Source organism: Eptesicus fuscus, chromosome 18 (assembly GCF_027574615.1).
Source record: "Eptesicus fuscus isolate TK198812 chromosome 18, DD_ASM_mEF_20220401, whole genome shotgun sequence".
Classification (NCBI taxonomy): Eukaryota; Metazoa; Chordata; class Mammalia; order Chiroptera; family Vespertilionidae; genus Eptesicus; species Eptesicus fuscus.
This window is the reverse complement of record NC_072490.1, coordinates 457782-481013: the sequence shown is the minus strand read 5'-3', so window position 1 is coordinate 481013 and position 23232 is coordinate 457782. Positions and strand designations below refer to the sequence as shown.

Here is a 23232-nt window from a genome sequence, read left to right as displayed (position 1 = left end):
GGCTCTTTGGCCCCTTGAGTGTGGCTCTTCCACAAAATACCACGGCCTGGGCGAGTCTGTTTTGAAGAAGTGGCGTTAGAAGAAGTTTAAGTTTAAAAAATTTGGCTCTCCAAAGAAATGTCAATCGTTGTACTGTTGGTATTTGGCTCTGTGGACTAATGAGTTTGCCGACCACTGTCCTGGTGCATAGGTTGTCACTCAACCACTGAGCCATACTGGCTCCCCCCAGATTTTTAATGTAGTCCATGTTCACTGTCAAAAAAATAAAATGGAGGCACGGACCTGTATGAGAAGGAAAACGGCCTGTAAACCCCCAACCAGGAAGCGACTCTCGTGAACATCCTGGGAGCAGCCGCTGTTTATTCTTCTTCCCCGAGCGCCTAGCCTTCCTCAGGGCGCGCCCGCATAGCCTGCTGTGCTTCATCCTGGAAACGTGCTGCGTCCCCTCGATTGACTTGCTGATGTCAAACCATCCTCGCATCCCAGGGCTAAATCCCTCGTGGTCGTGGCGTGTGGTCTTTGTAACGTGGTGTCCGAGTTAGTTTGCTGTGACTCTCTGCTGTTGAAAACTCTTTGCCCAGAGTGTCCTGCCAGCATAGGTTCCCCGTACAGATAGGTCCTTCCCTACGTGCTGGGTGTGAAGGCTGATCACGATTCAGTGTTCATGGACACGTCGGAGGCACGTCCCGGTCCTTGCCACGTGGCTTTTGGGAAAGCCGTACAAATCCGTACGTCCCTCGCCGTGCATCCAAGGGTAGACCCGGGCTCTGACTTGTCTCCCGCGCGACTGGCTTATAAAGGGGACCCGCCGGAAAGGCCGGCTGCCTGCGGCGAGGGCGCCGAGGACTCACTGTGCAGCCGTCGGTGTCCCTGCAATGACCCCAGGGCCCGGTTATTCACATTTCCAAAATGTCGTCCCGTTTCCCCTCCTCTTCAGGGGGAAACCAACAGGATCATCGCCTCCCACACGATGAACAAGAACTCGTCCAGGTCGCACTGCATCTTCACCATCTACGTGGAGGTGAGCGCGGGCCCTTCGCCTGCCGGGGGGGGGGGGGGGGGGGTCACGGCCCGCTCCCTGGGCCCCAGCAGGAGGCTCTCCCCGGGAAGCCTCAGCCTCGTCTGTTTGGATGTTTCACAGGCCCACTCACGGACCTTATCGGATGAAAAGTACATCACTTCCAAAATTAATCTGGTGGATCTAGCCGGCTCGGAAAGGCTGGGGAAGTCTGGGGTAAGTGGGGGGACGGGGTGGAGGGAGCAGAGGTTCCTTCTCCACGAGCCATGGCCCCGTGTCCGGCACAGTGGCCCGAGCACGGGGGCCGCGCTCGTGGGGGCTGCCCTCATGGTGAGCACCGTCCTGAAGGAGACGCGGACGAGCGGCGGTCGCCCACCAGGGGTCCGCGGGTCACTGCTGGCCCGTGAGGTCCGGAGGTTGGCGACCGCTGCCGTGGAGCAGGTGGGCTTGGCCCTGCGGAGCTGGCGGGACCGAAGGAGCAGGGACAGCCGCGACAGAGGCCGTTCCTACCCGGCAGGGCTTTTCCAAAGTTGAAATGAGATCATAGCCGCTACATTCTTTTTAAAATACATTTTTATTGATTTCAGAGAGGAAGGGAGAGGGAGGAGAGAGAAACATCAATGATGAGAGAGAATCATGGACCGGCTGCATCCTGCACGCCCCCTACTGGGGATCGAGCCTGCAACCCAGGCATGTGCCCTTGGCCGGAATCGAACATGGGACCCTTCAGTCCCCAGGCCGGCGCTCTATCCACTGAGCCAAACTGGTCAGGGCGCAGCCTCTAAATTCTTAACAAGAACCTGGCACTCAGTAAGTGATTAGCTTTTCTCTGTATGAGCGTGAGTGTTCACAGGAGTATTTGCATGAGTATTTCATCTGAAATATTTATATGAATGTGAGTATTAGCATAAGTATTCACTAGAGTCTACAGCTGAAACTAATATAAAATAATATTGAATGTCAACCGTGATTGACAAGTTAAAAAAAAGTCCCGTAGCCTAAGGGTACTAGGGTATGGTTTCTGTTTTCAGCTCTATTATAAGGTGGACTCAGGCTTTGGCCCTCTCTGATTGTGCTTTGGATAATAAGCTCTCCCCTGCCCAAAACTTAGAACAGTGGCCAACTAACAAGGTAGTGTGTACTGCCCTGGCTGGTGTGGCTCAGTGGATAGAGCGTTGACCTGCGGACTGAAGGGTCCCGGGTTCGACACCGGGTCAGGGCACATGCCCAGGTTTCGGGCTCGATCCCCAGTAGGGGGCGTGCAGGAGGCAGCCAATCAATGGTCTTCTCTCATCATGGATGTTTCTCTCTCCCTCTCCCTTCCTCTCTGAAAGCAATAAAAGTATATATTAAGAAATTTTTAAAAAGGTAGTGTGTATTAAAGTCTTTTTTACTTTTATAGACTAGTACGAAGGAGTATTATGATTAGGCTCGTTAAAATTCTAATTTTAAACATTGTAAATTAACATATGCAACTTCAAAAGGTATGTAAAAATATCCAAGTGGAAAAATACATGAAAAAAAAGGCAGTCGCAAGTGTGTTCGGATGAGCATTGTTTGTGCGTCCGTGTGCGCGTTCCTGTTTGGGTAAAGTCACAGGACTGTTTGCAGATGTTCAGGTGTGCGTGCCTGTTCGTGTGGGCTTCCTGTGAGTTTCCACGTGGACCTCCACCTGGTGCCCACGTGCACCAGCACCGCAGGTGTGTGTGGGAGTGACCGCTGCGCGCTGGCGTCATCGGGCCAAGACGGAACGCGGCCCCGACCGCGAAGGAGGCTCTGCTGGCCGGACCCGTGCTCGGGGTGGGGCCGCGCTCCCGGGTCTGAAGCAGAACCGGCTCTGTTTGCAGTCCGAGGGCCGCGTGCTGAGGGAGGCCACCTACATCAACAAGTCGCTGTCCTTCCTGGAGCAGGCCATCATCGCCCTCGGGGACCAGCGGCGGGACCACATCCCCTTCCGGCAGTGCAAGCTCACCCACGCCCTGAAGGACTCCCTAGGTGAGGGTGCGGCCGGTGCACGGGAGAGGGGCCAGCCGGCCGGGGCCTTTTTTAAAAATATATTTTTATTGACTTCAGAGAGGAAGGGAGAGGGAGAGAGAGATAGAAACATCCATGATGAGAGAGAATTATGGATCGGCTGCCTCGTGCACGCCCCCTACTGGGGATGGAGCCTGCATCCTGGGCATGTGCCCCGACCAGGAATCGAACCTGGAACCCTTCAGTCTGCAGGCCAACGCTCTATCCACTGAGCCACACCGGCCAGGGCTGGCCTGTCCGCTGCTGTGATCATGGCCTTGCCCCTTCCCGGTGGCATGAACCTCGTGCAGCCTTTTCACAGTGGCCTCAGACACGCCTGGAAGGCGGAACCACGCCTAGTCCCTCTCCGGTACCTACAGCACGTCACGCTGTTCACTCCCAGCACCTGTGCCTAAGCTCTGGCCTCTCCTGGGAACACCTCCTCATGCCTCTACCAGCTGGCACGTCCTTCCTCACCGCCTAGGCCAGTGATGGGCAACCTTCGGAGCTTGGTGTGTCAGACTTCGCCAAAAAACTGAGCATAACTCGGGTAGTGTGTCACTTTGAGGAAAAAACTAACTCCAAGACTCTAGTCACAAATGTTTCATCCTCAGGAGCAGCAAATGTTTCATCCTCGGCATGCGGCCGCGTGTCATCAGAAATGGCTACGCGTGTCAGTGCTGACACGCGTGTTATAGGTTCGCCATCACTGTCCTAGGCCCAGGTGTGGCCTCTCCCGGACGTCCTTCCTTCCCCCACAGTCTCCCCGATGGGGTGAGGGTGGTGTCTCGTCACCCCTGGGCCCCAGGTTTTGTGTTGGGCCCGATGACACCATCGTCGGTGTCTGGTTATTAACCGAGTGCGACTGTGAGCAAGACCTGCCCCTGCCCCTCCCGGCCTCACGCCAGATCTCCTCTGCTGCCCCTCGTGACCTCACCTACACCCGATTGCCTTCCCAAAGCCCCCCTCCCAATGGGGGTTAGGCCTTCCACATGTGGGTTTGGGGGACACACACACCTTCCACTCATCACCGACCCCCACCAGCTCAGGGGAACCCCTGGGCGTGAACCCGCGTGGCTCATGGTCTTCTGTGCCCGCCTCCCGCAGGGGGGAACTGCAACATGGTGCTCGTGACCAACGTCTACGGGGAAGCCGCCCAGCTGGACGAGACGGTGCGTGCACAGCCCGCGGCCGGGGAGCCCTCCACGAGGGGGCGGGGGCGGGGAAGGCTGACCCCGGGGGCGAGGCTGAGCCAAAATTGCTGAGAGGAGTCCAGCCAGGATCCAAATACCAAGGACCAAGGGGCAGAAGCTCTGGGAGGAAGAGGCAGAGCAGGAGGCAGGCTCGGCGGGGGCCGGTGCCAGGAGAGGAGGCTGAGAGCCCGCTCCGCGGGAGGGCAGAGGCCACGCCCGCCGCAGCTCCTCTGGGAACTGGGGTCGAGGAGCGCCCATGCCTCGCCTCGTTCTCGTGATCGTGCACGTTACAAACCTCGGCAGGAGCCCGGGGTTCCAGGCGTCGTTATTCGGCTGGTACGCCCTGATGGGGATTAAACATCTGCCCTGATGGGGATTAAACATCTGCCCTGATGGGGATTAAACATCTGCCCTGCGCAGAGCGGGGGCGGGGGGCGGGGAGCAGCTCGGGAGGGAGGAGCCAGTCGAGGCCCTACGTCAGGTCAGGTGGAGGCCCAGGTGGAGGCCCGATGGAGGGGTCCTCCAGAGGGAGGGTTTTCCTGGAGCCGGGGTGCGGAAGGCGGCCGCTGGGAGGGCGTGGGGGCAGGGAAGCGGCGATGTTCCTGGCACAGGGTTGGTGGGCCCGGGGTGGCCCTGCCCGGGAGGCTCAGGAAGGACGGGAAGGACAGCTGCCGGGCGCGGGGCTGTCACGGGCTTTGAGTCGGAAAGGGCTGTGGAAAGAGTTGTAACTCGGGGAGGTCTCCCCCCCCCCCCCCCCCGCAGGGTCACAGGTGGCCTGGGGAGGGAGAAGGGTCGGGGGTGAGCCCACCCGCTGGGTGCCAGCCGCCCCTCCTTCCTCGGAAGGGCCACCATCTTCACAAGGTTTGGAAGGCTCCCCTTAGACTTTTCACTTTTTAAAAAAATATTGGTCTCAGGGAAGAAGGGAGAGGGAGAGAGAGAAACAATGGTGAGGGAGAATCATGGACTGGCTGCCTCCTGCACACCCCACACTGGGGATGGAGCCCACAACCGGGCCTGTGCCCTGACCGGGAATCAAACCAATGACCTCCTGGTTCATAGGTCAATGCTCAACCACTGAGCCACGCCGGCCGGGCCAAACATTTCGTTTTTAAAATGTGGGTGTTTAGGGCACTTCAGCCATCGGATAACCCACGCAGGTCCTGTCCGGGGGCACCACAGGGCAGGACCCTCCTGTGGGCCTCCCAGCTTCCTGCACGAGGGGCTGACTGCCCCACTTCCAGGGGCCTCCTGCGAAGGGCCTGGACGCGGGAGGCGGGATGGGCGCTCCCTCTGATGCTCAGGCGGCTTCCCCAGAGGCAGGCGTCAGGCCTCCTGCTCTCCTGGCTGCCCCCCACCAGGAGCCCTGAGAGCACGGCCTCCTCGGGACGGTGGGGCCTCTGCCCCGTCCCACCCAGAGACGGTCACTGCTCGGCAGTGGCTGTCCTGCACCTGCTGTGCCCACGCCGTCGGAGATCTGTGCCCAGAGCCGAGCCCCCGGAGCCCGAGGAGCGCCGAGGGGCCTCAGGGTTGGGACGAGGCGTGCTGGGGAGTGGCAGCCGGCGAATCTCTTCCCCAAACGTGTTGAAACCGCAAGGCGGTTCCCGTCACGGATCGTGTTGCTCCTGCGCTGACACTCCGTGTGTGGGGTGACCCCAGTGAGGGAGTGTGGCCACGCCTGGCTGTGGAGGGAGCCGGCCCTCCCCCCTCACAGAGCAGCTCCAGCTGCAGGAATGGGGGCCCTGCCCGAGGCCCCTGTGGGCAGCTCTGCCCAGAGCACCCTGCACGCCTCACCTGAGTCTCCCGGGGACCCGGAGGCAGGGCGCCTGGCTTTGCAGAGAAGTCAGACCTGCCCGAGGTCGCACAGTGGGTGGCCAGACTGCCCCCCAGAGGACCCTGTGGCCCTCCCCGGGGCCACTCCTAGGTGACCTGACCCTCCCGTCTGCTGCCCGGCCGCAGGGCTGCGCGTGGGCCGCAGGGCGTGAGGCTGGGACTCAGGTGGCCTCGGGAGCATCCGCCGCCCTGTGTGCCGTCTGCGCGGTGGGCTGTGCCGTCTGCGCGGTGGGCCGTGCCGTCTGCGCGGTGGGCCGTGCCGTCTGCGCGGTGGGCCGTGTCGTCTGCGCGGTGGGCCGTGTCCCAAGCACGTGTGCGCGGCCGCCGCGTGGCCTCCTGCCATCGTTGCCCCGGCTGCCCCTGCCGAGGGGCCCGGCAAGCCCCTCCTGACGTCCCTCCACGGTGGCCGGAGACCCCGCGGTCCGATTTGGAGCTTGTCTCTAAACGGGCTTGTCTTTCCTCGTGGACGCCTTTCCTCCTTGTAAGTAAATGGCACAGACAGCGAGGTCTGTTCTGTTTCAGCTGTCCTCGCTGCGGTTCGCGAGCAGGATGAAGCTGGTCACCACGGAGCCTGCCGTCAATGAGAAGTACGACGCGGAGGTACGGGGCCTGCGGGCAGTCTCCGGGGAGGGGGGCGGGGGGCGGGGGACCTGCTGCCCGGGTCTCACAGGCCTGGCTTCCCTTCCTCCCTCAGCCAAAATGTAATCTGGGCCAGTCCCTTCCCGTTCCAGGACGGGCCAGCCATCAGGGTACCCGGACACCCTGTGGGGGCCGCCACAGGTGAAAGGGCGAGGTCAGGGGTTCAGGCGCTGCCTGCCGAGTGCCCGGGCATCAGCAGGGACGTCCCTGGCTGACAGCTGACTGTTTGAGAGGGAATGTTCAGCATCCCCACGGACCAGGGAAATGCAAATTAGAACCTAAGTGGATTTCACCCCCAGACGGGCAAAACTTAGAATTTTTCTCACTGCAACTTGGTGTCGAGATGTCCTGAAACAGGGACGCCGCTCTCCCTCTGGCCGGAGGATGGGTACACCGCGTGGGAGAGCATTTTGGCAGCATCTGGTAAAGGGAAAACACGTGCCGATCGTCTGGCGTGCGTTTCCAGTGCTTACGGAATCGTAGTTATTGCCCATAGGGGCATATGCACGCCCTGAGCTCCTGCCAGACCCGTTACACTTTCCAGATCCTACACCCTGACGGCAAACGCCAGGCCCTGTGGCTCTGTGAGGGGGTGGGGGAGGGTGGGGGGACCCGTGGCTGGAGGGTGAGGAGGAACAGCGCTTGGAGCTGGCTCTCAGCCTCGAGCGGGCACCAGGGCGATGCTGTGGGCTTGCTGGACCACACGCCCCTGGACCCGGCCCCTTAGCTCCTGATTGCATCAGCCTGGGGTGGGGCTCGAGGATTCTCACTTCTAGACATTCCCCGCTGCTGCTGCTGCCGCTCTGAGGACACACTTTGAGAACCGCTGGCTCAGTGGCTAGGAGCCCAGGCCCCTGCCCTGGGCTGTCCTGGCTCAGCAGCCTGCTTACCTGCATCAGCTGTGTGGCCTCAGCAAGATCCGTACTCTTGCTAAGCTTCAGCTTCGTTATTTGTGAAATTGGGGAGGAACAGAAGCCACTCTCAATGAGGAGCGGCCTGGTCATTGGCTCAGTGGGTGGAGCGTCGGCCTGCGGACCAAAGGGTTCGATTCCAGTCAAGGGCATGTACCTCGGTTGCGGGCTCCTCTCTGGCCCAGGCCCTGGTCAAAGCACATGCAGGAGGCAACCAATCCATGTGTTTCTCTCTCATCGATGTTTCTCTCTGTCTTTCCCTCTCTATTCTGTTCTCTCTAAAAATCAATGAAAAATATCCTCAGGTGAGGATTAAACAAAAAAGATGTGAAGGATAACATGAGGCCTGACCGGCATGGCTCAGTGGTTGAGCGTTGACCTATGAACCAGAAGGTCATGGTTCGATTCCCAGCCGGGCTGTGGGCTCGATCCCCAGTGTGGGGTGTACAGGAGGCAGCCAATGATTCTCTTTGTCATTAATGTTCCTATCTCTTTATCCATCTCCCTTCCTCTCTGAAATCAATTAAGTACACACACACACACACACACAACAGAATAGGATGATGGGCAGAAACCTCTTCGCACAGTGCTGTCGTGTTGCTGATGCTCGGTAGGTGTTGGCCAGCACTCTGCTCATTCCCACAGGTCCCCTGCCAGTTCTACGTAACAGGGTAAACCTTCTCAGGGATGTGTGGGAAGAGCTTTACAGGGACAGTGCTCTCACTGCTCGTCGTGATCGTGAAAAGCTGGGGAGCAGCCAAACGTGTTGTGGGGGAGCGAGCCAGAGCCAGGGCCCGAGCCTGGACAATCTCAGGTGGGACTGGAGTGGCCCGGACGGGGCATCTGACATCGACTCCGAGTGTGAAAACATTCAAAGGATCCTGACGACCATTCATGGGAACAGATGCTCCTGGGCTGACGATGGGGCTACGTGGGAAACCCGTCTTAAGTTGAGAATATCGTGAGTTAAACACGCATTCAACCTACCCAGCGTCATCACTCAGCCTCGCTAGTCAGCCATTGTCAGTGGGTACCGTGTGTGTGTGTGTGTGTGTGTGTGTGTGTGTGTGTGCGCGCGCGCGCGTGCGCGCCAGTGACAAAAACGAGGCTGGAGGGTCCCTCTGGGGTGTCTGGGGGAATGGACTTGGATTGGGGCACACAGGGACTTCGCATTTATCTGAAACGTTTTATTTCTTTAAAACCCCCCAGATGCCAATATGGCAGCACGCTGTTACAGTCAGATGTGGGGGTGGTCTAATTACATTTCATGGCATTGTTTTCTATCCTTTTCTGCAGCTTTAAGTTTTTTTTAAATTTTTAAAAATTGATTTACAGAAAGAGAGACATTAATTTGTTGTTACACCTATTCATGCATTTCTTGAGTCTTCGATGTGCCGAACTGGGATCGAACCCACAACCTTGGCAAATCGGCGATTATGTCTTTTTACATGTATGTTTCTTGTTATGTGGTGCGCTAGCTCAGGAGGATCACATGACCGCCTGTGAACCTGGCCGGGTGGGCCTGGTGCCGGAGGACGCTCACGCTCCGTAAAGTAACTTCCGTTCTAAAGTCTGCGTCGCGTCCTGGACCGCGTCGGGATAAGCACCTTCCCTCACGAGCCTGAGTGGTGAGAGCAGCTGGGAGCCTCCTGGCCGCCGCCCTTCCTGTGAGCCCGTCCTCAGGTGGCTCTGGGGCGCGGCCGGCCACCGTGTTTGGACAGGGTTGGCCTCGGACGACTGACGAGAGGGCACGGTCCCCTCGTGGCCACGTGCACGTCCCAGCCTGGAGGGCAGAGCCTCCCAGCACAGTGATAGCCCACAGCTGTAGTTGTCAGCGTGACCCTGCGGTCCGAACACGTGGCCCTGCGTGGCTGAGGGATAGAGTTCAGGTGCATGTAGTTGAGGAGGATCGAAATCCACGAGAATGATGTCAACATCGTGACCCGCCCTTACTGTGCCTCGGGCATCGGCTGTAAAATAAGACGCGGCTTGTAGTCCGTGGCGCTGTCACTGGCTCTCCATCAGAGGACAGCGTCCACCCAGACCCAGCGTCCATTCTCTTGTCTGTCTGTTCTCCATCCTTCACCGCCCCCCTCAGGCTCACCCTTGGCCGTGCCAGTGTGGCACAGGTGGCTTCCGGGACCTCCCTCTGCGCTGACACCTGCGCCCCAGGGGGTGGAAGAGCTTCCGGAATTTCCTTGGCTGGTGGGCCTGGCTGTGAGGCAGGGGGCTGGCTCGATCCGCCTCTGCCAGCAGCTGAGCCTCAGGGTCACGCGGGGGGTTGGACTGATGACCGCCCAGGGTCCGGCTGCGATTCTGTGAGCCCCGGGCTCCAGCAGACAGCAGAGAGAGATGAGGGGTGCTGTGCTCTGCCGAGAGGAGCTACCCTGCAGGTGTGGGGAAGCTCTCCCGGCTGAGAGCTGCAGGCCTGGGGCGGGGATCGGGGCTCACGCTGAGCCCTCGGAGCCATCCTCCTCTGTGACGGTGAATGCCTGGCCGGCAGGGAGCGTGTCTGTGCTGTGTCCAAGGCATTCGTTCCGCCCAGAAAAGGCTCCTGGTCTTTCCAAGGGCGTCGGCCTGCGGAGTGCTGCCAGGCGCCGTGCCGTGGGGTCTGCCGCTCCAGCCTCTCTCCGGTCCGGTCCGTGGAGGAGGGCGTGGCGTGGAGGCTGGCGGCCCCGGGCAGATGGCCCACCGCCCCGTGTCACCTGATGGCCCGGAGGTCACACTGGACAGTCATCCGGCTGGAGACCCCAGCGGCTCAGCCAGACGCCCCGCTGAGTGAGCCCACCTCTGGCTGGGGACTGGCCACAGCTCGGGTCCCGGGATCCCGCTGCCAAGGGCGCCCTCCAGTGGCCATTTTAAAAAACACATTTTTTTATTGATTTCAGAGAGGAAGGAGGGAGAGAAACCTCAATGATGAGAGAGAATCATGTATCAGCTGCCTCCTGCACGCTCCCCACTGGGGATCAACCCCGCACCCGGGCACGTGCCCTTGACCAGAATTGAACCCGGGACCCTTCAGTCCGCAGGCCGACGCTCTATCCACTGGGCCACGCCGGCCAGGGCGGGAGTTGGGTTTTGGTGCGGCCCTCGGGGTGCCTGTGCTCACTGCTCTGAGTCTCCTCTGCGGGGGCTGCCGAGGCCCCTCAGCCCTACACCCCGCTGGGGGAAGGCCCCCGTGGGGCAGGAATTGTCCAGATGCCGGGATCCCGCCGTGGACCGCCGGGAGCGCGCGTGGTCTGAGGGAGGGCAGGGGCTGGGCTGAGGTGGAGAAGCCGGGCCTCCTCTGACTGCCTCTCTGCCCACCATCTTCCCTGGCAGCGGATGGTCAAGAACCTGGAGAAGGAGCTGGCGCTGCTCAAGCAGGAGCTGGCCATCCATGACAGCCTGGTACGGGGCCGGGCCTGGGGGCAGGACTGGGGCACCGGGGCCAGATGGGCAGGGAGCAGAGGCAGGCAGGTGGCAGGAGGACGAGGGGCAGGGGGTCGGGGGCGGCAGGTTGGGGTACGCGGCAGACATGATGGGTCGAGGTCAGGGCTGGGGGCAGGCTGGGGTGTGGAGGGTGGCAGCCAGGAGTGCAGGGGCCTGCCCGGCTGATGCTCAGGCCCAGAGGGGCCTGGAGGCCGAGGCCGCACCGCCCTCCCGTCCCCTCCTCCTAGAATCCGCCAGCGGAGTGCCTCCCCTCCCTCGCCGCTCACTGTCCCTCGCTGACCAGAGCCTCTGGCCTGAGCCAGGCCCCTCCCCCAGGCCTGATGCAGGCAGAGTGGGCTGGCTTGGTGGCCACGGGGTGCCCAGGCTCCGTGCTGGTTCTTCGAACGGCCCTGCTGCCCCTCGCGGGCTCAGCGCACGAGCTGATGTGCGTCATCCTCCTCCAAGGCCAACCGCTCCCACGTGAACTACGACCCCATGGACGAGATCCAGATTGCCGAGATCCACTCCCAGGTGCGGCGGTACCTGGACGGGGCGCTGGACGAGATCGATGTAAGGAGCCTCTCCTCAGGACCCAGCTTGCGTCCGACCCGGCGTCCGCTGCGCTGGCCCTGGGACCGCCCCTGAGGGTGCAGTGGGGGTGTGGGGGGACCCCGACCTCAGAGTCCCTTCAGCCACCGAGGCCTCAGCCTCCAAGTCCAGGTTACCAGGCTGTGGGTGCCCGCCCAGTGGCCAGCAGCCTGAACAGTCTAGAACGCACAGGAGGCAATCCATCGCCGGCACCAGGCGGGGCCTGAGCCAGGCCGCCGGTCGGATCCCATCCGCGCGTCTCCGTGCCGCGTGACCTCGGTACCTGGGGAGCCTCGCCGCCTCCGCGGGGAAGGGCCTGAGCCTGGCTCCTCGGCTGCTGTGGAGGTGGAGGTGCCGGTCAAGGACGAGGGCCATGCTGGCTGTGCGCACGGAAGACCCGGGCGGTGGGCCTAGGAGGGAGCCAGCCACACGGGAAGGGCCCTCGGCAGAGGCAGCTGTTCCCGCAGCGCAGGCGGCCAGCTCTTCACGGGGAGCTGCCTGCGCAGACCCGCCCGTTACTGTGGCAGCTGAGGGGGCTCCCGGCCTCCCCAGCAAGGGCAGCCCCAGACCGACCCCCATCAAGGGCACTGCTTGTGGGTCAGGGTCCAGAGGGAGGCGTGGCCTCCTCCAGCCACAGGCGTGGACGTGTCTGCACCCTCAGAGGCTCAGAATGGAACCTGAGGAAGCGGGAGGGCTCAGGACAACACGTTTTATTAACCGGCTAGGGGCCCCATCGAGTGAGGAGGGGGCCTCGCGTCCCCTGGCCCCCTGCCTGTGTCCGCTCCGGGCCGCCCGAGCCCCCTGCCTCTGTCTCCATCTCCGCTCCGGGCCTCACCTGCGCTCGCAACCTCCTCCTGTCTGGCCGTGGCCCGTTACGGGGTCCAGGCCTAATTTGCGTATCACCTCTTTGTTAGACAGACTGCTCTGCGTATTTTCAAGAACTAGAGCCATGTTGGTTTCACGGAGACCGTCACTTAGAAAGGGGAGTTCACGCCCAGAAAACACTCGGTTTGGACCGATGGCCAGGTGCCCTCTGTCCTCCGCGGGCAGACGTCCTGTTTCTGAGGCAGACGGTCCGCGGTCGGCCCAGGTCCTGGCTTCTCCACTGACACAGGCACAGCTGGCCCCGGTGCCAAGGCCTAACCCCGCCCGTCTCCTCTCTCCAGGTCATTAACCTCAGGCAGATCCAGGAGGTGTTCAACCAGTTCCGGGTGGTTCTGATGTAAGGGCCCTCCCTGCCCACCCGACTCTTTCATCGGGGCGTGGACTCCGCCGCCAAGCACCCCCCGCCTCTCCTGTGCGAGTGCGTCCTGTGCCCTGTGCCCATGCGGGGCCAGAACCGAGTGCTCGGATGTGCCCAGGCCCTGGTCCCGAAAGTCTCTGCCCAGAGCCCTGAGACCTTCCCGCCCTGCCCTGCCCTGCCCTCCCCTGCCCTGCCCTCCTCTCCTTTGCCCTCCCCTGCCCATCCCTGGGGGAAGCCTAGGGGACAGCCCTCCAGTGGTGGGCCTCCCAGAGAGAGGTGTCCCTGTGGCTGTGTCCTGAGCTCATCAATGGGACAGGAGGCTCTGAATGTGGCTACAGCTCCCCAGCCCCCTCAGCAGGCATTTGTGGTTTATTCGGGTGCACACGTCCCTGTGGTCCAAGTGGCTCTGCTGGGTGGGTGGGTATCACAGAAGCTGGTCACGTGATTCCAAAGGGCCTGTTAGAGCTCTGCCTGGTGTGGCTCAGTGGATAGAGCGTTGGCCTTCAGACCCCAAGGGTCCCGGGTTCGATTCCGGTCAGGGGCACACACCTCGGTTGCAGGCTCCTCCCCGGCCCAGGCCCTGGTTGGGGCTCGTGCAGGAGGCCCGTCGATGTGTTTCTCTCACATGGATGTTTCTCTGAGTCTCCCTGGCTCTCCCACTCTCCCTAAAGTCAGTGGGAAATGTCCTCGGGTGGGGGTTAAAAACAGCCACAAACCAAGGGCCTGTGGAGACGGGACCCAGACAGGGAAGGGGACCCCACACAGGCTCCGCTCCTGTGAGCTCCTCCTGGCGCAGCGGCCCTGCGGGCGCGGGGCTCGGCCGTGGTGCACATGGGGGTTCGGAGGCCCGAGGGAGCTGCTCCTGTCAGGCCTGGTTCCTGGGGAGGCCGGGCTCCTTCCCACGGGGCTGCCCCTAGGACGCACTCGGGGTTCCGTGCGGCCCAGGACTGAGTGTTGGCTCTCCCCCCAGCCAACAGGAGCAGGAAGTGGAGTCCGCGCTGCGCAGGAAGTACACCCTCATAGACAAGAACGACTTTGCAGCCATTTCTGCCGTCCAGAAGGTGAGCGGCTGCCTCCTGCCGGCAGCCTTCGCGTCGGATTGTTGATCCGAGACCTTTCCGGGCAGCAGGCGCCTGGCACTAAAGCCCATCGGGGCTGGAGCAGAGGGTTCACGGCGGGATGCGTGGGTGTGGTTCACGGCCGTCTCCAGAACGGGAGACCAAGGGATCCCAGGAGCGGGGCTGGGAACGAGCTGAGGATCCAGGGCCTGGAAGGAAACCCACGGGAGTCCATGTGGAGAGGGGACAGGCTCGCCGGGGACGGCCTGAGCTGACAGCCGCCGCCGCGTGCTGTGGGCTCCACGTGCCCACCTGAGCCTTCAGCCCACGCACGCCTGTGTCCCCCCGAGGCCTGAACAAACCCTTGGCCTGACCTTGGCCCCTGCGGCGGGCCTCTCTCCAGGCAGGGCTTATGGATGCCGATGGCCACCTGGTGGGTGAGTCTGACGGACAGGGCTTCGGACTGGGGGTTGCCTCTTACTCCAGCAAACCCGGGAAGAAGTCCAGGTCCAGGCGGACGTGGAGGGAGCAGTTCAGGTGAGTGACGGCCCGCTCGGCACCTGGCCCTCCGGGCTGGTGACGGGAGGACGCTGCCTGGCCCCCTCCCTCTGGTCTCGCTCCTCTGTGGCCCGGTGCGGTCACTGCTGCCCATCCTAGCAACATCCAGGGCCCGGGCGGGCTGTCCTCTCCCCCCGCACAGCAGCACCACGAGCTGGGAGCCAATGCCTCCAGGTCACCGATGGGGAAACTGAGGGAGGGGAAGTCACCTCCCAGGTCACACTTCTGCTGAGTCTAATAGAGTCCAAGTGAGAAGCTGGCTGGCATTGACCTCTACTGTTTCATGTCAAACCCCACCTCCCAACAGAGTCCTTCTGTGACCAGCTGGCTGGCACTCACACCACCCAAACCCCAATTCACCACTCAGGCAGACTGCTTTGTGGGTGCTAGGTGGGGAGAGGGTCCAGGTTCGCTCATTAAGCCACGTGTGGGCTGTGAGGAGGCAGACAGGGGCACACCTTCTTACTCTCTCCTCTCTTCCTCACCGTGTGGAAGGCGTGAGCCTCTCTGGCCTTGGTTTCTCATCTCTGAAATGGGAACAACAAGCCCTGGCCGGGAGCTCAGTGGTTAGAGCATCGTCCTGATAACTGAGGTGGCAGGTTTATTCCCGGTCAGGGCACATGCAAGAATCAACCAATGAGCATGTAAATAAGTGGAACAACAAAATGATGGGATTTTTCCTTTACTTTTCCCTCTCTCTCTCTCTTTCTCTCAAATCAATAAATAAAATTGTTTTAAAAATAAAGCAGAATAGTAATAATAACAGCATCAGTGTCATTGGCGTTGCTGTGAGGATAAGTGAGCGATGCCATCCCTTGTTACTGGTATTAGCGCTCGGGAAAGGATGTGGCCCAGCACTGACTGCAGAGTCTGGGACCAGGCGTAGCTCCAGGAAGCGCAGCTACCCCCCCCCCCCCCCCGCCCCGTTCTGCTGCCTTAGGTGCACTTACAGGTAGACCTCGAGGCTTCCTCCCCTCCCCCAAAGCACGGTGTTGCAAGAAAAGGAAGAGGAGGAAAGAGCAGGCATCTCCTGTGGGCACAGGCCTGCTCACGTGTCCCCTCTGGGCGGGCGGGAGGACCCGGCACCAACACACAGGGCAGCAGCCAGTGTCCCGGGCTGGGAGGGCACCGGTGTGGGCAGGAGAGCAGGTCCCCAGACAGCCCGCCTGGTGGAGGCTCAGCGGGTCCTTCCCAGAGAGGCTGCCTGACCAGCAGCTCAGCTGGACACACCACGGACGGCCCTGAGAGTGTGGCCCACCCCCCAGGGCCACAGCCTTCCCTTGGGGCCTGGAGATGGGGGGTGAGGTTGGGGGATTGGGGGAGGGAGGGGGGCTCCTGCTGACGGCTCCGGGGCGGGTTCCTCACGCTCTCCTTCGCCTCCCCATCTGCATGGCTTCCCTGGGGCACGGGATCAGATGGAAGCTGGTGGGATGGGGCTTCCACGTCTCCCGTCAGCGGTCAGCGTGGGGGACGCCTCCCGCCCTGGGCCTGAGCCCTGGGTCTCCCACCCTCTCCCTCCAGCTCCGCGGCCAGAAAGGACGGTGGCAGCAGCCCCGTGAGCGGCAAGGATGCGGATGTCTCCACCTCCAAGACCCAGCTGACCCCCCTCTCCAAGGAGGGGGACGTCAAGGACATGATCCTGCGGGACCGGGAGACCTCCAACATCGAAACCCTGCCCTCGGACTCCCCCAAGGAGGAGCCCCGCCCGCCCAGGTGACCCTCTGACGGAGCTCCAGCCCCAGACCCCCCCAGACCGAGCGTGATCCTCAACACGCAGAGTCCCTGCAGATGAGGTCGGGGTGGTGGGCAGACCCCGGCGCACAGTCCAGGAGACCACGCGGCATCACCGGCAGAGGAGGGTCCGGCAGGGCCCCCTGTTCCTCTCCTTGGTGAGTGAGCGAGTGAGCGTTCAGGAATCCGCCGAGGAAATGGACAGGGATGTGGACGGAGATTTATGCAAAAGACGCTCATTGCATCAACGTGAAAAGCAAAAAGCGCCATTAAAACAAAACACCTAACAGCTGACAGGAGGGAAAGGGCCCTGAGGGAATTCCCTCCTCCCTGGGAGTGTACGAGGAGGTGCACGAAGACAACCCCCCCAGCTGTGACCACGTCCGGACGTGCAGAGGAGCTGGAGGCACGACAGGCCCACGCCCGAGACTCACAGCTCACCTGTGACCAGGCCCGTTTCTTCGTGTGCCTCTCTCTCCCCTCCATCCCTCCATCCCTCCACGACACAGCTGGTCCCTCCCCCCAGCACTGAAGCTCACCTCTCGGTAACTAGAGTTCTCAGCGTTTTTAATCGCATGAGAGAATGCTCCTGAGGAAATGAAAGGTGTGCAATTAATTATTGACGCCGCGTGACCTCGAGCATTTAAAACTCGATCACAGAGATCCCTGAAGGAGACTCCGCACGGCGAGATTGGCTGTTTGCTGTGGGTGACGCACCCCCTTGCTTTCCTCCGTTTGCGCAGTGGTCACTGCCCTCGTGTGCGAGGAGCAGAGAGGAGGGAGCGGTTCCTCCACGGTCTGGGGGGCGGTGCTCAGGAATCCTGGCCTTCCTGCTCCAGGGCCCAGGGGAGACAGGTGAAGTGCCTGCTGGCTCTGAGACAGCTGTCCCTCCCCCCCCCCTCAGGCCCAGCACCCCACCCTCCAAGCCTGTGGCCTTTGAGGACTTTAAGAACGAGCGAGGCAGTGAGATCAACCGCATCTTCAAAGAAAACAAGTCCATCTTGAACGAGCGGAGGAAAAGGGCCAGTGAGACCACCCAGCGCATCAATGCCATCAAGAGGGAGATCGACGTGACCAAGGAGGGATTAAACGCGCAGAAGTCCCTGCGGGAGAAGCAAGGTGACGGAGGCGGGAAGGTGGCTGGGGCAGCCTTGAGAGCCCCCTGCACCTCACACCCCTCACCGCACACCCCTCACCGCTCACCCCTCACCGCACACCCCTCACCGCACACCCCTCACCGCACACCCCTCACCGCTCACCCCTCACCGCACACCCCTCACCGCACACCCCTCACCGCACACCCCTCACCGCTCACCCCTCACCGCTCACCCCTCACCGCACACCTCTCACCACACACCCCTGCACCGCACACCCCTCACCGCACACCCCTCACCGCTCACCTCTCACCGCTCACCCCTCACCGCTCACCCCTGCACCGCTCACCCCTCACCACACACCCCTGCACCGCACACCTCTCACCGCACACCCCTCACCGCTCACCCCTCACCGCTCACCTCTCACCGCTCACCCCTCACCGCTCACCTCTCACCGCTCACCCCTCACCGCACACCCCTCACCGCACACCCCTCACCGCACACCCCTGCACCGCTCACCCCTCACCACACACCCCTGCACCGCTCACCCCTCACCACACACCCCTCACCGCACACCCCTCACCGCTCACCTCTCACCACACACCCCTGCACCGCACACCCCTCACCACACACCCCTGCACCGCACACCTCTCACCGCACACCCCTCACTGCACACCCCTCACCGCTCACCCCTCACCGCTCACCTCTCACCGCTCACCCCTCACCGCACACCCCTCACCGCACACCCCTCACCGCACACCCCCTCACCGCTCACCCCTCACCGCACACCCCTCACCGCACACCCCTCACCGCACACCCCTCACTGCACACCCCTCACCGCGCACCCTTGCACCACACCCCCCTGCACTGGCTTGGCAAGGACTCAGTTCCTAAGGCAGGTGGTGGGGGGCCATCAGGTTCCGAGAGCAGGGCCCCCACGTGGGGAGGGGCTCCCCTGGTTACCCTGACCGGGTGCCCTGGTCCCAACGGTAGACATTGCCCACAACCGCTCCCGGCCACACGCGTGAGTGTGCTGCGGGCAGAGGACAGCCAGGTGAGTGGCTTACAGACCATGTTATTTTGTCTTAACTCTGTGGTCGGCAAACTTCGGCCTGCGAGCCACATGCGGCTCTTTGGCCCCTTGAGTGTGGCTCTTCCACAAAATACCACGGCCTGGGCGAGTCTATTTTGAAGAAGTGGCGTTAGAAGTTTAAGTTTAAAAAATTTGGCTCTCAAAAGAAATTTCAATCGTTGTCCTGTTGGTATTTGGCTCTGTTGACTAAGGAGTTTGCCGACCACTTAACCCAACGATCCTCAAGGAGCTGACGGAGCCTCAGGTCCGTCCAGAGAGGCTGCGTGGAGCATATGCTAAGAGCACAGCCGACTCCTCTCCCGGAGCCTCTGACACCACTCGATGGGGTGCAGACGGCCAATCGCCCCTAACACGGCGGTGGCTGATGAATTCCAGTCACCAGGAGACAGTCTGAAACGTGGGCTCACACGCCCGCTTACCAGTGAGGGCCCTACCCCAGCGCCTCGTGGGCCAGGGCAGTGCAGCGAGGACAGGGCGGTAGGGGACTGGTCGCCTGAGGCCCCTAAACTTGGTCTGCCGAAGATTCAGGCCCGGATCCTGTGCAGGAACAGCACCCACACCCAGGGCAGCTGCTGCCACCCAGCTGACCTAAGGATTCAGGGATTAGTCGCGCAATAAATGTCATGGTTTGTTTTTTTAAAACAAAAAAGGTAACCATCCATCTATTGAGATGCTACTGAGCATTTCCGATGGATGGGGTTTGAGATCATGATGTGTGGCACACGGGCCATCCCTGCCCGCTCCCCGGCGACCCTCCTGGTTGCCCGGCTCTGAGCGCCCTCTCCCCGGGGCCAGTGCCCGCCGCATGCAGTGCCCGGCCTTCCCTGGGCTCCTGTCCTGTGCTCTGCCAGCGCTCCCCTCTCTCTGGACCCCCTCCCTCCCCCTCCCTCCCCACAGGTGGCACCTCAGCCCCGGCCTCCCCCCTCCTCTGCAGGCGAGTATGAGAAGGAGGGGCTGATCATCATCGATGAGGAGGAATTCCTGCTGATCCTGAAGCTCAAAGACCTCAAGAAGCAGTACCGTGCGGAGTACCAGGACCTGCGCGACCTGAGGGCCGAGATCCAGTACTGCCAGCACCTGGTGGACCAGTGTCGCCACCGCCTGCTCACAGGTGCCGTCCGGGAAGGGACCCGCAGGGCAGGGCCGCCGCCTGGGCCTGGGTTCGAGAAGCAGCTTCACAGCTTCTCTCTGGCCCATGGGTGGCTCAGTGGTTGAGCAGTGACCCATGAACTAGGACCGTGGTCGGCAAACCGCGGCTCGCGAGGCACGTGCGGCTCTTTGGCCCCGTGAGTGTTTAGCAAAGGCCAGCTTAGGAGTGCCCTAATTAAGTTAATGACAGTGTACCTACCTGTATAGTTTAAGTTTAAAAAATTCGGCTCTCAAAAGAAATTTCAATCGCTGTACTGTTGATATTTGGCTCTGTGGACTAATGAGTCTGCCGACCACTGAACCAGGAGGTCACGGTTGGATTCCCAGTCAGAGCACAGGGCCGGGTTGTGGGCTCCATCCCCTGTAGGGAGCATGCAGGAGGCAACTGATAATGATTCTCTCTCATCATTGATGTTTCTCACTCTCTCTCCCTCTGCCTTCCTCTCTGAATCAATAACAATATATTTAAAAAACTAAAAACAAACCATGGATCTTAAAAGAAACGGAGAAGCTTCTCTCTGGTGCAGGCAGGGCAGGGTGGGGCCGTCAGATGTTTGTTGATAGGATTGGGGGGCAGGAGGCAGATGGAGAGGAGACCGTGGAGCGGGAAGTGGCAGGTGAACCTCCGAGGAGCACACAGCCTTTGCCTGCAGCTCAGGGCTCCCCCTCAGTGCTGTCCCCTCCTCCGCGCAGAATTTGAAATCTGGTACAACGAGTCCTTCTTCATCCCCGAGGACATGCAGGTGGCCCTGAAGCCGGGCAGCAGCATCCGGCCAGGCATGGTGCCCGTCAGCAGGATCGTGTCTCTGGTGAGTGGCCCCAGGGGGGGTGGGGGGCCGGGAGGGGGGCGGTGGCCTCTTCTCCCCACAAACGTGGCATGTGTGGGCTGCTCCCAGCCGCGCCCACAGCTGCCCAGGCAGGTGGGAACCACAGGTCTCTACCCGGTCACCGAGGGTGGGCACACAGGTGACCCTTTTGGGTGGCTCGCCCTGCCCAGGGGGCAGTTACAGGGCGTCTGTGATGAGGCTGGCCGACAGGGCCTGAGCGTGTGAGCTGCTGTGGGGGCGACTGCAAGCCCAGCCAGGGGCTGCCCTCCTGCCCACCACAGGCCCGGGCCGGGCCGGGCGCGTCCTGACAGCCAGGCTGGAGGACGACTTGAGTTGGGCCCCCAGGGAGAAGACGACCAGGACAAGTTCAGCCAGCTGCAGCAGGACGTGCTGCCCGACGGCCCCGAGTCCATCTCCTTCTACAACGCCAAGGTCAAGAGGGAACAGAAGGTAACCCGGCTCATGGCTCCAGGCGGTGGGCCTGGGGACCCGTCGCTAGCACCCCCAGGATCCCACTCCCCACTGCAGAGGCCGGGGAGGGGCGTCGGCTGGGGGTCAGTCACCCAGAGGCAGCGGTGTCTGCCGGCTCGAGTCCCACAGGCTGTGGCCAGGCCTGGGCCTGCTGTGAGCACTGACCATTCCTGCGCATCACCCTTTGCCCGGGGCGTCCGTGCTCAGTCAGTGAGTGGCCATCTCCACCATCACCGACCGTGCTAGTGCCGCAGTGCCGTGTCCAGGTCACCCCTATACGTCACGATGGCCCCAAAGAGTAAGAGGAGCGATGCGGCAGTCTGTGAAAGAGAAGCCGCCCTGAAGTGCTTCCTCTAAGTACAGGACACACCATAGTGTGAGTGTGTGTGTGTATGTGAGGTGTGTGTGTGTGTGTGTGAGTGTGTGTGTGCGTGTGTGTGTGTGAGTGTGTGTGTGCGTGTGTGTGTGTGCACGTGTGGGTATGAGTGTATGTGAATGTGTGTGTGAATGTGAGTGTGAATGTGAGTGTGTGAGTGTGAGTGTGTGTGTGTATGTGAGTGTGTGTATGTGAGTGTGTGCGCGTGTGGGTATGAGTGTATGTGAATGTGAGTGTGTGTGTGTGTGTGAGTGTGTGTGAATGTGAGTGTGTGTGTATGTGAGTGTGTGTGTGTATGAGTGTGCGCGCGCGTGTGCGAGTGTGTGTGTGTGTATGTGAGTGTGTGTATGTGAGTGTGAATGTGAGTGTGTGTGTGTGAGTGTGTGTGTATGTGAATGTATGTATGTGAGTGTGTGTGTATGTGAGTGTGTGTGTATGTGAGTGTGTGTGTGTGTGAGTGTGTGTGTGTGAGTGTGTGTGTGTGTGTGGTGTGTGTGAGTGTGTGAGTTTGTGTGTGTGTGTGTGGTGTGTGTGTGTGTGGTGTGTGTGTGTGTGAGTGTGTGTGTGAGTGTGCGTGTGTGTGAGTGTGTGTGTGTGTGAGTGTGTGTGTGTGAGTGTGCGTGTGTGAGTGTATGTGAGTGTGTGTGTGTATGAGTGTGCGCGCGCGTGTGCGAGTGTGTGTGTGTATGTGAGGTGTGTGTGTGTGTGTGCGTGTGTGAGTGTGTGCGTGTGTGTGTGTGTATGTGTGAGTGTGCGTGTGTGTGAGTGTGTGTGTGTATGTGTGCGCGGGCGTCCTCGCTGGCAGGAAGAATGACGGGGATGCAGGTGGGTCCCCGGCTTCTGAGCCCTAACCAATCCCTTCCTTCCCTTCTCCGAGTCCAGCACAGCTACCTGAAATCCACGATGGGTCTCCCGAAGGCGCAGAGGAAATAGGGGCCCCTCGGCAGCGCCCCCTGCCTGCTCCAGTGGAGCTGCCCAGCCACCCGCCCCGTTCCGGCCAGTCTGCTCCAGGCTGGGCCCGCCCGGAGGACACGCAGTGGCCGGCCTGCCAGGAGGGACATCCCCCAGAGGGTCCTTCCAACCCGACCCTCGCTCATCTTCCCAGGACACTCCTGGTTTCAGTTCTGTCTCACACGCAGGGACAAGATAAAACGCTTGTCGTCTGGAATGTGTGCTTGTTTCCTGTCTGTACAGGTGGGGTCAGAGCGGAGTCTTCAGTAGGAACAAGAGCAAGTAGCCGAGCCAGCTCCGTGGAGGCCTTTGTGCCACGTCAGCCTCTCCTTCCCTGCAGGGCCATCCCGGGGGTCGTGGCGGCTGAAGGCCTGGCTCTCGGCCCCCTCCGGAGCATCCTCTCTGTATCCCTGAGCCATGAAGGCAGAGGAGAGAGGACGGGACAGGTATCATGGCTGCAGGAAATGTTTTACCTCAAAATAACAAGAGCCTTAAACAGGAGCCGTCCTACCAGGAAGTCAGCAGCCAGAGCCCCACAGGGAGGCTGGCAGGGAGGTGCGGAACCTGCACCGGATGGACGGCTGAGCTAGACGGCACCTGTCCCATCCGAGACCCCAGGGTTCTGGTGGAGCCAGCGAGAAGGCTTCACCCTGGAGGAGGAGAGCGGGAGGCCCCACCGCGTGGAGAAAGAGCAGGAAACTCCCCAGGGACGAGGGCACGCAGATCCTGTGAGAACCTGTAGCCACGCGCAGTGTGGGGTTCACGTCTGCACTGTGTGGTCCAGGAGCCACCAGGCCGGGGAGTCAGTATAAAAGTGAGCCCAAGGCTGAAACAGCCAATAGAATAAGAAAAAACTACCGCACGTGCCCTTTACCCAGCAACACAGCATCCCCACCAGCCCTGCTAGGGCCTCCCCCACTAGGAAATGCTGGAGAGATTGCGCAAGATAACGTCTGTGAAAACTCTGCGGTTCCCAAGGCCTTCTGTAAATACCCGTGACATCCCGGTCCCTCAGAATGGCAGAAATCGTACGAGGTAAGAGTTTCCTCTCTCTGGGCTGGAGCCACAGAAACGAAAG

General features: G+C 61.2%; 1 protein-coding gene across 1 annotated transcript in view; it reads left to right on the top strand.

The window, feature by feature from the left end:
• Positions 1-22469, top strand: part of KIF9 (kinesin family member 9) — a 35406-nt gene extending 12937 nt beyond the window's left edge. The window contains exons 7-22 of the mRNA XM_028133858.2: positions 938-1021; positions 1142-1234; positions 2866-3013; positions 4139-4203; positions 6577-6654; positions 10926-10994; positions 11481-11585; positions 12770-12825; positions 13817-13907; positions 14308-14441; positions 15984-16175; positions 17098-17312; positions 19315-19491; positions 20223-20338; positions 20702-20806; positions 22086-22469. Coding sequence (XP_027989659.1) covers positions 938-1021; positions 1142-1234; positions 2866-3013; positions 4139-4203; positions 6577-6654; positions 10926-10994; positions 11481-11585; positions 12770-12825; positions 13817-13907; positions 14308-14441; positions 15984-16175; positions 17098-17312; positions 19315-19491; positions 20223-20338; positions 20702-20806; positions 22086-22136 — 1779 coding nt within the window. The 3' untranslated portion in view covers positions 22137-22469. The remainder of the gene's footprint in view (positions 1-937; positions 1022-1141; positions 1235-2865; positions 3014-4138; positions 4204-6576; positions 6655-10925; positions 10995-11480; positions 11586-12769; positions 12826-13816; positions 13908-14307; positions 14442-15983; positions 16176-17097; positions 17313-19314; positions 19492-20222; positions 20339-20701; positions 20807-22085) is intronic.
• The last annotated feature ends 763 nt before the right edge of the window (positions 22470-23232 follow it).